General features: G+C 39.6%; 1 protein-coding gene across 1 annotated transcript in view; it reads right to left on the bottom strand.

Annotated features, from left to right (window-relative positions):
- DNER (delta/notch like EGF repeat containing) overlaps positions 1–13,642 on the bottom strand; it is a 298,336-nt gene that overhangs the window by 52,026 nt on the left and 232,668 nt on the right. Inside the window, 1 exon segment of the mRNA XM_075068501.1 lies at positions 4,181–4,405. Within this exon segment, the coding sequence (XP_074924602.1) occupies positions 4,181–4,405 (225 nt within the window).

Below are 13,642 nucleotides of genomic sequence, written 5' to 3'. Positions count from 1 at the left end.
CTTTCATCAACACCAAATCCACTCAAGTTTTTAAACCTGAAGTTGATGGCCATATACAAATTGTTTGCAAGTATGCAAACCAGCTCCTTAAACACTGTGCATAAAATGTCGTACATGGAGCTACAAAAAATATCTGAGCTACTGACTTCATCTGAAAGACCTTTACTTAACTTCTGGGCCTGGATTACTACTTGGGTCCAGTCGGCAAACCTTTAACCATGTGAGTACTGTTTAAATAAAAATATGTTTCCACAAGATAAAAGAGCTGTGAAATGAGAAACAAAAAGCCCACAAATAGATGTACATAGCTAGTCTCAAAAGTAGTGATTTTTTCATTTCTTTTTCCACAGAGTATTCAAGCCCTCTAGCTTGCAGGGGTTTGGGTTGATTTGCCATGTTTGCCCACGGATCATGCAAAGGTAGAACATGGCACTTAGTGTTGCAGATTGTAACCCTATATTTGTTTCCTATCAGTAGCTGAAAGGAAACCTTCCAGAGCATACATACTACTGATATTTTAATACCTACATCTTTAGTTCTGACATGCCACTTTAGTGATGCATCAGGAACTACTGGAAGATCAAAAGGTTTATTGAAGCAATGAAACCCTTTGATCACAAAGAACCACTCTCCTTTTTGGTCAGTTCTGTAGCTCTCCCACCCCCAGCTTTTCTTTCCCTGCAGGAATGCTTCTTCACTCTGTCCCACCTGTTAGAAGCATGCATTGGCTGGAAAAGCTGTGGTTTTCTGTTAGCCTGCAGAGTACTGGCCAGGCAGTCAATTTATAGGTTTCCACTGCCAACCTGTCCAGTTCCTTCTACTACTCTTGCTCCCTCCCTCACTGGATTTTCAGGTGCCTCCTCCATATCCACACAGTTGATTCCTACTCCCATTCATTCCTGGGGGGGGGGGGAAAATCAGGAATGAAGCTGTTAATATTAAAATCTCACCAATTTCCTAGTTCTATTCAATGAAGTTAGAAAAATAATACCTGGCAAGTTCTCCTATCTGCAATGAAAAAAAGGTATTTTTGTCAGATGTGGAAATAATTAGTAACCTGATATAAGTTTTAGTTTCCACCTTCTTTATAAAGTAGGATATGTTAGCTATATTTAAATATGATTAGGCTTCTTTCTCTTCAGCTATATACCCAATTTAACCTATTCTCATGGGATTCCTCTATTATGCAAACTAATGATAAACTTTGAAGGATGTAATTGCTTTATGACTGGAAAATTGAGACACTTATCTTCACCTCCTAAAATATGAAATTCATACCAGATGCTAGGAAATAGCAATGTTTTTGTCTCATATAATGCCATTCACCAGGCTGGAAGACAACTAGTGTCCACTGGACACTTAAGTCTACTGGACAGCAAGTGAACCCGGGCATAGCACTAGCGTGGCATAGCCTCGTCTTCCATTTCATATCCCCATTTTCCTCCCTCTGAATGGAATTGTGTAATTTCACTACGACACTGCAAAATTCTCGGTACAGGATTTAAACTGGCTTCCAATGATTTGTGAACAATTGTGTCACCTTTGCGATACTCAAAGACTTTATGCAATGGTTCAAATCCATATTCTTGCTGCTCATCTGTGAAGATTATTTCAACATATTCTAATTCAGGGGTCGGCAACCTTTCAGAAGTGGTGTGCCTAGTCTTTATTTATTCACTCTAATTTAAGGTTTTGTGTGCCAGTAATATATTTTTACATTTTTAGAAGGTCTCTTTCTAGAAGTATAATATATAACTAAACTGTTGTTGTATGTAAAGTAAATAAGGTTTTTAAAATGTTTAAGAAGCTTCATTTAAAATTAAATTAAAATGCAAAGTCCCCCGGACCAGTAGCCAGGACCCAGGCAGTGTGAGTGCCACTGAAAATCAACTCATGTGCTGCCTTTGGCACGTATGCCATAGGTTGCCTACCCTTGTTCTAATTTATATAAAAGTGCTGCAGTACTGTATCTAGAAGCAATTGTTCACTTGCTCCATTCACAGAAACTACTCAAAATTCTTTGTAGTGCCTCAAGAGACTGCCAGTTAATTGTATCGTCCATACAGTGGTGATTGTCCAAAAAGAATTAATAAATTAGGAAATTTCTCGGTTCCTCACTCAACAACTTTTACTAGTCTTACAAAATGCCAGTATTGCAGACTGGGGATCTCTGACAACAATTCACTCTTGTCAGGGAAAATGGCCATTTAGCCAAATTTCACCACACCATAAAATTATCTGAAACTGGAAGCAGCAGGCAAAGCATGATCTTTCTTCCTCACAACACCAATAACCAGTCAGCCAATTAAACCAAAATATTGCCTTTACCTTTCTTTTGTCCTAAACTGCAACATTCCAACTCTCATCACATTTGCAGAGCAATAAGGTGGTATAACAATAGACTTCAGGATAGAGAAGCTGAAAGCCCTTTCCATGATTTACACAGACCAGAGGAAGGGCATGAAAACATCTAAAATGGGACCACTCAAACTGAGGATCAATAGCTGAATGTGGTCTCATGGAATCTATGGATCTGAGCTCACTTTCTTTTGCTTTGCTCCCAGGAGCACTAGCATATTTCAGACAAAGTACCACAAGGAGAGCTAAATAGTTGAAGATTTATTGGCAAGTCTCAGTTCCAGCTCCCTCATCACAAGCTCATCATCATCATGCTGTGCACTGACCATTACGAGATCAACTTATGGGATCCCTCCATATCTGGCCAAGAAACCAGGAAAGGAGGAGGAAAAAAAGTGAAAGAGGAAAAACTCGCCATTTTCCTAGAAGTCAAGAGAGGATGACGAGAGAACAGACATTGAGCTGACTGGAGCTGCAGCTATTATGTTGCTGCCATTTGTGCATCATAGGATTACATCAATATATAATGATATTAATATGGTGAGGCGATGCCACAATGCAAATGTCATACTGCATACCAAGATGTCACACTGGCTCTTTTCAATTACATCACTGATTTCTAGCCCAGCAAAGCTGAGTACATCTGCCCTGAAATATGTTCATCTTTAGATAAATAAACCAACAATGAAACAAGTGTATATATCTGTTAACAAGATCCCTTTGCAAGGAATCAAAAGAAAGTAGCTCTGCACATTTCAACATTATGATCCTAAGTGGTCAACACAACACTAATTTGCCTATTATGAGGTGGATGTTTTTTCTTCTGCAGATGCAGTCTTCAAGCGTACAGTTTTGCAAACTGTACTTTTTCAGGATAGATTCACTTTAAAACACTACAAAAATACTGTCTCTCTTGATATTGCCTTAATTGTTCATTCTCTATGCATTTTCCAAACATGAAACCTGGATTGCTGCTTGCTACTCTGCAAGGTTGGTTGGCAGCAATGAGAAAGAGAGGATATTTTTTCCTTTTCTGAATTTTTGTCTGGATGAACCTTCTCTATATTAGCTTGAACAGTTCTGTTTATGTAGTTATCCCTATTGGAATATGGAATTGTCAGCAATTTCTTATTATGATAAATCCATGTATACAGAAACTGCAGAGGGGGCCAACAACCCCCACAGGTTGCTGGGGGTAGCTTACCCACAACTTCTAGATTACTAGCTATCATTATGAGGAGAAAAAATTACAGAAAGGGGAAAAAAAATCTCATTTCCTATGCAATCCAGAAGCTATTTATTTCTTGCCTATATAATCACATGCAGTTTTACCACCTGATCCAGCTATCTTTGCTCACAGAGCAGTCCCACTGAAATCAATGAGTGTGAATAAAGGCTGTAGGATTGGGCTCTTAGACTTAACTAAACAACTGAGAGTGGTTTACATTTATTTCTTCGTGTTTCCAGCTCTCCCCCAATAGCCAATTTCAAGACTTCCCATCCCTTTATTTCATTTTTCATTTCATTGACATTTGATGCCTCACCTTAAAAATTCTCACGCTGCAAGCTTCAGTTCTATAATACAGCTGTAAATATAAACCCACCCATATGGAACTCAGTGTGTATTTTGAGTGCTTACCCTGCAATTTCTGATTATCCAAATGTAATATGTAGATTCCTATTATTATTCTAAACAGATAGAACATCTGCTCAATGTGTATTACACACTGAAAAGAAAATGGAAGTAATTTTGAACTATGTATCCGAAGCTGTGTAAGGAGTATTTAAAGATTTATAAAACATGGAACTGGTTGGTACAAACCAGGGATACAGAGGCATTTATAACTGGTTCCAACACTGCGACAAATGCCATGTGCACAAGGATTCAGAGCACAGAAGTCAATCAGCTGAGAACAGGTAGGTCCCGTGAATCCAGGACTACAACTGCAGGAGTAATCAAGTCTGTCTGCGAAACAGGTCCCATTGTTCTGGCAGGGAGATGAAGCACAGGGGTCAACTTCCTCTTCACAAGAAGATCCTAAAAATCCTGGTTGGAAAGAGATGATTTTCATAAGTAAAACTTCTTTACAGATACGCTATTTTTTGTAAAAAAAAAAAAAAGTGCAATAATGAACAGTTACACATTTTAGTATTTCTAATTGACTTTGTAGAAGAGTTATAGAAACACATATGTATGCACAAAAATGTTAATTCTGGCAGCTGACATGTTTGTGATATTATTGCAACTCAGTGCATAAGGAGTGTAACTGCTTTGATATGGCAGGATTTCAAAGATATTTGCAAAATCTTACATCAAGTGTCATTCATCTCAAACAATTCTAAAGGTACAGTGGTTGGTTTAATATAGAGAAAGTGAGAAAAATCAGACATTGTGTAAGCAGGTATAAATTGCATGAATATCTTGGAGCCAAATTCAACCCCAAAATCAAGAGAGCTGGTAACATGGGGATGGTGGAGCAGTAACACTAGCAAACACTCTGTGAGGGATATTCCTAGCTAGACCAAAAATACTGAATTCAATACATGTGTTGTGGCATCTCTTGCTATCTATTATTGATCATGGAAGTATAACTGTTCAGAACAATGTCCTTTTATACTTCAGGTGATTGTATTTCATCAGTTATACATTTCCATTAATCCTGACAGGATGTGTTACTTCCAGGCATTTTTACAAAGTTTTTCTTTTCTTCTCTCCATAATTAACCATTATTTAGACACAAAAGTGACTTAAACAGCCATTTTATTTTACTGTAGTTTTATCACTGCAATAATAGACAGCACCTGACAAAGATTTGTCTACAGATTTTAAAAGCAGAACAACTCTACAAAACAAACAATGGATGAAATTATATTTTCAAGTGCAACAATAGAGAAGCATACAATGATATATTCAAATCATACTATTTGTTCTTTATTGGTGGATTTCTTAATATAAGAGGCAGTAAGGTCTAGTGGACTGCGCTAGACGTCAGGAATTGTTTAATTGTGGTCCATGCTCTAAATTCTGCTTTCAGCTATTACAGTGTCAACTGATTTAAGAAGAATTACAGGACTTACACCATGGTAACTGAGATCAGATCAAGGTCCATAGATTTGGAGTAAATGTGTAAAAGAAGTTAATGACTACAGATGTAAGCAAGAGGAGAATCAGACCCACAGTACTGCTACTCAGACCCTTTAATTCTACTGCATGAAAAAGGAATCAGAATACAAATAAACAATGAAAAGTAACTGTTCAAACTTCAGTGTATTAAATACACATGGACTACCAGTAAATAATCTGAGAAGGCAGATGAAAAACCATTTATTTTTTAAATCTCAGGTTTTTAAGCCAGTCTCATGAGTTTTGAATGGTTGGAACTGGCAACACTGCATGTGCTTAGGAATTCTGCTGAAGGGGAATGGATTTACGTATGCCAAGCATGTTAAATACTTAAGTGCTTTGTGTTTTCCATGCTGGCCTGCTTTAGGGGTGGTGTGGAATGGGAGCTCCAGGAAAAATGCTTTCTGGAGACCCTGAATACATGGATGAACTTAAAATGATGAATCAACCCTTTATGCCCAGACAACTGCTCCCCAAGCACAGAGGTTGTGACTGCTTTGCAAGCTTGTTCTTCCCCACATATTCACAAAAGGATCAGGGACAAATATGTATGCCAAAAGGCTTGGTCTGTGAGACCAGAGGAAGAAATGAATTCCAGAGCTGAGGGCCCTCTGCAGAGAACACCTAGCCATCAGCCTGATAACATTTAAAATCTAGGGACAACAAGCTTGAGCCCAGCAGCTCAAATATCCTGATGAGTCACTGGGAGAGGTAATTTCTGAAGCAGTAAGCACCTAAAATATAGTACCTGATGTTTTACAGATAAAGTCAGCTAAGTGAATGGGAAGCCAGAGCAATCCCTTACAACCAGATGATATCTGCTCCCTGCAGTGGATACTATCTACTACCCCCATGCAAAATGCAATGAATGTTAACAAGATACAGATTATTGCAGTGAGGATTAAAAAGAAAATGCCACAAACCCTTAGCAAGGCCCAAACAAAAATTCTTGGTCACTGCTGCCATCAGGATTCCAGGAGCATCAAAAAACTACAAATATCTTGGACAAAGGCTGAAGAAACCTGTCGACACAGAAGGTGTAAACCATCTCCTCCTATCACAATCCTAACCCAAGACCCACAAACATTACCCCCATCGTTACTGGACTGAGCTTTCACCAGTTAGCTCATATCCATGTCCCAAAGTCAGCCAGGCACTAGGGGAAAAAGGCAGAAAAACTGCACGACCTAAGCCTGACAGACCTAAAATAACCAGCAAAAACTCGTAATTGTGTATCATCGGGGAATTGAGCCAATAAGCCTATGTGGCCTCTTTGCTAACTCTGAAATTAGACTAAGAAGGACCAAGGAAAATTTGAGGCCTCCAACATGATATCAAGGCTGTCTCACTACAGTCTTTGCAATAATCTTCCCTAAAAAAGGAAGATTAACAGATGGATAATGTCACTTCAAGTGACAAAACAATTCCACAGCATATGCAGACTTAAATACACTAAAGCAAGTTGCCCTTGTGCTGTCTTTGAATGTGTTCGGAAATTTGTTCTGCAGTTGAAGTGTTTATGTATGAGTTAAAATATATGAAATACTAGAATCAAATATAATTACACTGCTAAATTGAAGGTCTGACTTTTCAGTGCTTCTGACTGTATATTTAAATCAATACTTACCAGTAAAATAAAAACATTAATGAAAAAATTAATAGAAGTGCATGGATCAAGAACAGCATTAAATGGTAAAAAATGGGTTTTTCATTTATTTTGCAGATAAATGTCATCTGAAATTTACATCAGCTAAAACTCCAGAAAGGAAGTCCTAACAAGACATAATTAAAATGGGGAAATGACAGGGGATTTCAGATACCAGAATGCAGAATTTACCAAAGGCAAAGAAATAAAATAGGAAGCAAGGAGGGATGGGAATACACCTGTACCCCGATATAACGCTGTCCTCGGGAGACAAAAAATCTTACCGCATTATAGGTGAAACCGTCTTATATCGAACTTGCTTTGATCTGCCAGAGCGCACAGCCCCGCCCCCACGAAGCGCTGCTTTACTGCGTTATATATGAATTCGTGTTATATCAGGTCGCGTTATACCGGGGCAGAGGTGTATTAGTAATAAATTCTTTTGTCAAAAGAGATGATAAAAATATTTTTGCTGACAGCCATTTGTCTAGAAGTCAAAGACAACAGAAATAGTCAGAGAAGTGATATTCCTTAGACGTTGCTGTAGATCTCCAGTATAGCAAGAGAAAATAAATCAGGAAAAGTTTTCAGAGATGAGAACTCTGAAAGAAAGCCAGAATTCTGATTATGGGAGAATTTTAATTACTTGGCTACTGAGTGGATAACAGCCATGCAAAAACTAAGAAAGGAAAATGTTTTCAGAGGTAGTGCAAGATTTTGTGAACAACCAACTTGGCTGGAGATTATGTTAGAGCTAATCCTAGGAAATGTGCCAAATGTGATCAATGAAGTTAGTGAAAATCGAGGACTAGAGATAACAAAATCTTTAGATTTGAAATATGTGGATAAGCACTAAAAGAAGTAAGATAAATGCTTTTGATTTTTCTTGGACAAAGCCTTTTATGAGGAAATATAAAATGCTCTATGGAAATTTCATTAGAATTTTATAAAAAAGAGATGCCTATCATAGGGAAATGAGGAATAATTAGGAAGTAGTTGTAAGACTTTAATTGACATTCATCCTAGCCAAGTCTAAACACATAAAAGGGCAACAGAGACCAAACTGGTTAAAGCATTAAATAGTCTAAGCAATAAGGTAGCTTTTACAATTAAAAACCATATGGAAGGATGCAAGGTAAAATGATAATTATTACATTAGCAAATATGTGATGAAGACTAAGTTACAGTAACAGTTAAAACGAAAAGTATTTTTCAAATATACTCACAGCCTTTTTTATACTGTTAAGAAGAATGGTGCGTTCTGTAATCACCAGATACTTTGGGAAAGGGAATCACATGTACACAATAGGTATATTCCCCACTTTCATTGTATCAAGGTGATAGATGGAGCTATTGTGCAAGTATACAGAAGTTACAATCAACTTTGCTAGATGTATTAGAGAAAACCCATCTTGCCTGGGTATGGAAAACAAATCCAGAAATGGTGAACACCTCCACACCTGGACTGTTCCTAGTCTATTGTCAAACTTCTCTAGTCAATAACTCTGCTAGTCGATTAAAATTCATGGAGCTAGTGTGCATTTTATTGGCTGGTAGTGTAAATCAACTCATCCTAATCACAATTTAACACCTTCTGTTGGCCGTCAAGCTTTAATTTTCTCTCACTGTACCACTAACTCCACGTCAACCATATTCTTAAATTTCACAGAATCATAGAAATGTAAGAATGGAAGGGACTAGTTCTCTGCATTGAGGTAGGACTAAGTATTATCTAGCCCTGGGGTTCTCAACTTTTTTATTTCTGAGGCTCCTAACATCCTATAAATGCTCCATGGCCCACTTGAGCCACAACTGTTTTTCAGCATATAAAAGCCAGGGCCAGCATAAGGGGGTAGCAAGCAGTGCAATTGCCCAGGGTCCCACACCACAGGGGGCCCCGCAAAGCTAAGTTGCTCAGGCTTTGGCTTCAGCCCCAGATGGCAGGGTTCCGGGCCCCAGGCTTTAGCTCCATATGGCAGGGCTTTGTTTTTTTGCCCTAGGCCCCAGTGAGTCTAACACTGGCCCTGCTTGACAGACCCCCTGAAACCTCCAACTCCTGGTTGGGAACCACTGATCTAGACCATTCCTGACAGGCATTTGTCTAACCTGATCTTAAAAACTTATGATGACAGAGATTCCATGGCCTCCCTAGGTAATTTGTTACAGGACTTAACTACCCTTACAGTAAGGAAGTTTTTTCTAACGTCTAACCTAAATTTACCTTGCTGCAATTTAAGCCCTTACTTCTTGTTCTGTCCTCAGTGGTTAAGGAGAACAATTTGTCATCTCTCCTCTTTAACAACCTTGTACATACCTGAAAACTGTTATCATTCTGCCCCGTCTTCCCTTCTCCAGACTAAACTAACCCAATTTTTCCAGTCTTTCCTTGTATATCATGTTTTCTAGACCTTTCATCATTTTTGATGCTCTCCTCTGGTCTTTCTCCAATTTGATCACATCTTTCCCAAAGAGTGGTGCCCAGAACTGGGCACAATACTCCAGTTGAGGTCTTCTCAGTGCTGAATAGAGTGGAAGAATTACTTATGTCTTGCTTAAAAATGCTCTGGCTAATACATTCTAGAATAATGTATTCTTTTTTTGCAACAGTATTACATTGTTGACTCATATTTAGTTTGTGATCTACTATAACCCCATATCCTTTTCTGCAGTACTCCTCCCTAGCCAGTTAATCCCCATTCTGTGTTTGAGAATTGATTATTCCTTCCTAAGAGAAGGACTTTGCATTTGTCCTTATTGAATGTCATCCTATTTAATTCAGACCATTTCTCCAGTTTGTCAAGATCGTTTTGAATTCAAATCCTACCATGAGGCTTGAAATATGATGATCAAAGTGACATTTCAATCAACAGAAGAAATTGAAAGAGAAAAATAAATGTCCCTCTCCTAGTCACTGAACATGTATCTATATTAGTGCTAGAGAGGATTTCTTGGGCCATCTAATCCAGTCCTTACACAAGTGCAAACATTTCTTCTATCTACTTCTCTGAATGTAAAATCCAATTGTGCCCTGAAACAAGTTGCCTCGGCAAATGCACATAGCAGATTATTTCCCAGATTATTTTGTATATTTGTCAGAGATGAAATACAATGTTAAGCAGAAAATCATGGAATCTTCAAGCCTGATTCTCTAGTTACTAACCGTTCTTTAAGGACTCTTTAAAACTATTAAAGATTATTTAATAAGTATAAAGAACTACGTCTATTCAAACCATTCACTTTTCACTGCCCAAGAAGCTCACCTTTCATACTTTTCATGTCTGATTTCTAAAACACAGGTGTCATTTGTAGAACATAAATGGACCATGTTAAAATTATTCCTCATTATTTCCATCCCCCTCTTCTTCTGCCATCCATTGCATGCTCTTCTCTTTTTTCCTTTTGTAATGTGGTTATATTTTCCATCTCTCCTGCTCTGTTCATTTTCTACCACATAATACCTCCCGATTCTCCAGTCCTTCAGTTTTTACATGTATACTAACACTGGCCTGCCTTCCCCCCACTGCGATGAATTAGCACTTCAGAAAGAAAGGCCTTCTCTCAACATGCAACTACAATTAGGCACAGTGGGAGAAAGGTAGCAGAGCAAGAGCCCAAGCCTATGCTTGAAGCTGATCATATTTTTTAGAAATGAAACATGTCAGAGCACTCTAAAAATAACAGTTCTGCAACTTCCAAGCAGGTATTTCTTGGCTTACTTACAAAAAAAAGTCTCCTTCTCAGTATCCCTGCTCCCTAAGAATCTCCAAATAAAACTCACAAACTGTCTGAGTGAGAAAGATAAAAATATTGTCTCAATGGAATAAGAAAAAACATGGCCAAGTGTTTGGTCAGAGCAGTCAATATTGTATTTTATAATGTGGCATCTACAAGCTCAGCTCTTATTCTTCCCCTCAAAAACCTGAAATTCCTGTTGTTGTTAGTACTGGTATATTGTATTTCCTTGCTATGTTGAACAATATCATAGCTAACATGCTTGGTTGATACTCTATCTCAGAACAACTGCCCCTACCTTTGCAGAAGGGACCAGATGCAACCTCTGCTGCAGCATTCTCCCTTCCTTGTGGTGGGGACAAAATTAGGAAAGATGGATACTCAACACCAACATTACTGCAGCAGCAGCTGTGCAGCTGAGGGAAGGGGACCAGCATAGCCAAATACAGGGCAACCATACATGAAGGACAGCACCTAATTCTGCAAGTTTGGAGGTGTTTTGTCCAGAGAATACCTTATGTAAAGAGGATTAGTAGGCTTGATGTGTAGTCCCAGAACCCTCTCTTCACTAGAGGGGGATGACTCTAGAGAACACAGTGGGTGAATACAGTGCAGTTTTCTGCTTGCCCTCTGGGGTCCCCTTCCAATGGTTTTTCTGCTTGAAGGGGCAATCTAGCGCTGCCCACTGATTGATTCTAATGACAACATGGTGCACTATAATGCAAGTAAACAGCAATGGTTTTTTGAAAAAAGGGAAAATGTTTGTGCTCCAATCGATAATCCAGGGGTGGCCAAACTTACTGACCCTCTGAGCCACATATAACAACAACAAGATTGTTCAGAAGTTTGAGAGACGGAGCGCACCTGCCAGGGCTCGGGGTTTCAGGGCTATAGCCCTTGTTCCCTGCTGAAGCCCCAAGCCTGGCAGGTGCCTCCCATGGGGCTGAAGCCCCAAGACCTCCATCCCTGCTGGCCATAGGGGGTGCACATGGGGTCACGTGCCCCCCACCCTGATTTTTGCCAGGGTTTTCTGGCCCCACTCGGTCACATGGTGCTGCCAGGGCCCCTCCCTGAACAGCAGCTGCTGGAGCTGGCAAGCTGGGAGCTGCGGCCATGGGGAGAACCAGCAGCAAATAGCTGGGAGCTGCAGGGAGAGCCACTGCTTTTGCTGCTGCCTCTCCGTGCAAAGCTAAAGTAATGCCCCCTCCCTCCAGCTCCCAGCTGTTTACAGCTGCCTCTCCACAAGGAGTAATACCTGGCAGCTGCAGGGAGGGGCCACTGAGGGTAAGCATCATGGACTAGGTGCACCACTCAGTCCCATGCCTGGTGGGGCACGACTCAAGCTGTTGGGGGAGGGCAAACCTTTAAATTCTGCCTCCCCAGTCTAAGCAGGCACCAGTCATCTCTGGCAGAAGTCCCTAGCCCCACCATCCCACCACAAGGCAGAAGCCCTGAGCTCCATACCACCAATCTGGTAGGTGGAGAATGGGCGGCAGGTGACTCCATGAGCCGCACTTTAACTGTGAAAGAGCCACAGTTTGGCCACCTGTGCTATAATCCACAGCAGTAGCAGCAAGTATAACAAATAGAGTAAACACACCATGAAAGTAGCAGATCCTCACCCAATTCCCTCCTGATTTTATACAATGGTTGCAAGTCATAAGATATTCAGAAACATTTATAAAAATTATGTCATCTATATAGTGTGGCTTATTTTTAAGGGAGGTCAACGTGCTGTGCTGTACTTATTGTATCAGACAGTAGAAATCTGTCTGATACTAATTACGTTGGCTAAAATTACAGTAAGAAAATATTTGATTTAAATATTTGTTTTTGCTCATATAGAAAAACTGAACCATGTTTATTCTAATTCTTTATTAGGAAAATAAATGCTAATAGCTTTTGATACTAAAATGAAACAACAGAAACTTACTAGTGCATTAGATGTTCAGCATGAGAATAGGATGGTGTTTCTGTTCATTTCAGCTCACTCTGCCTTCAAGAGTATGTGCATGTTCTCTATGGTAATATATGGATATTCTTTATATAATCAAAGTAATGTTTTCCCATAGTCACTTAAATCTGGATGCTAGCCTGGACCAACCTAAATCCCAGTGCACAAATCACTTGCTCTAAAAGTTTTATCTGTATATCTGAGCATACCATATAGTCTCTTATGAACCATAGAAATTACTTTTGAAAAAGAGAACACACAAGTCATTCATCCACAAATTGGGGGCTTTAACAGAAAAAGTGTCCATTTCCTGAAGGCTCCAACGCCTAAAACTCTGCAATATTTCCTATTATTTATTCATCTTAAATCCACAAACATGCTAGAAAAGAGAGGAGGCTAATGGGGAAGCTTTAACAGGCTTCAACATCATTTGTGCCAAGATCTTTGGCACATGAGATGTCAGGATTGCTGGGCACAAGACTTATGTTCATGTGCTCTCCGAACTGACTCCCTGGTTTGTGGGTGTCAATCTCGGTACAAAAAGGACTTTAATTGCATTTAGAGCTCTAATAATCTTTCACATCAGATCATTGCACCCTTCAAGACAACCTGGAGGATGACCAGGAAGGACTTGACAAAGTCACCGCACACACACTGCCACAGAATGATGTGTAGCTGCCTGGAGTCCTTTTTAATGTCTTGCCAAGTGAGCTGGTACTCTATACCAGAGACATCAGCGCTGAGATGCCTAGGGCATCATGGACTAGGTGCACAACTCAGTCCCCTGCTTTGGTGGTAATGCTACCCTGTTGGACTTGGAGAAAATGTG

The sequence above is a fragment of the Chelonoidis abingdonii genome, chromosome 8 (genome assembly GCF_003597395.2).
Source record: "Chelonoidis abingdonii isolate Lonesome George chromosome 8, CheloAbing_2.0, whole genome shotgun sequence".
In the NCBI taxonomy this organism is placed as follows: domain Eukaryota; kingdom Metazoa; phylum Chordata; order Testudines; family Testudinidae; genus Chelonoidis; species Chelonoidis abingdonii.
This window is presented reverse-complemented; position numbering and strand designations above follow the sequence as displayed.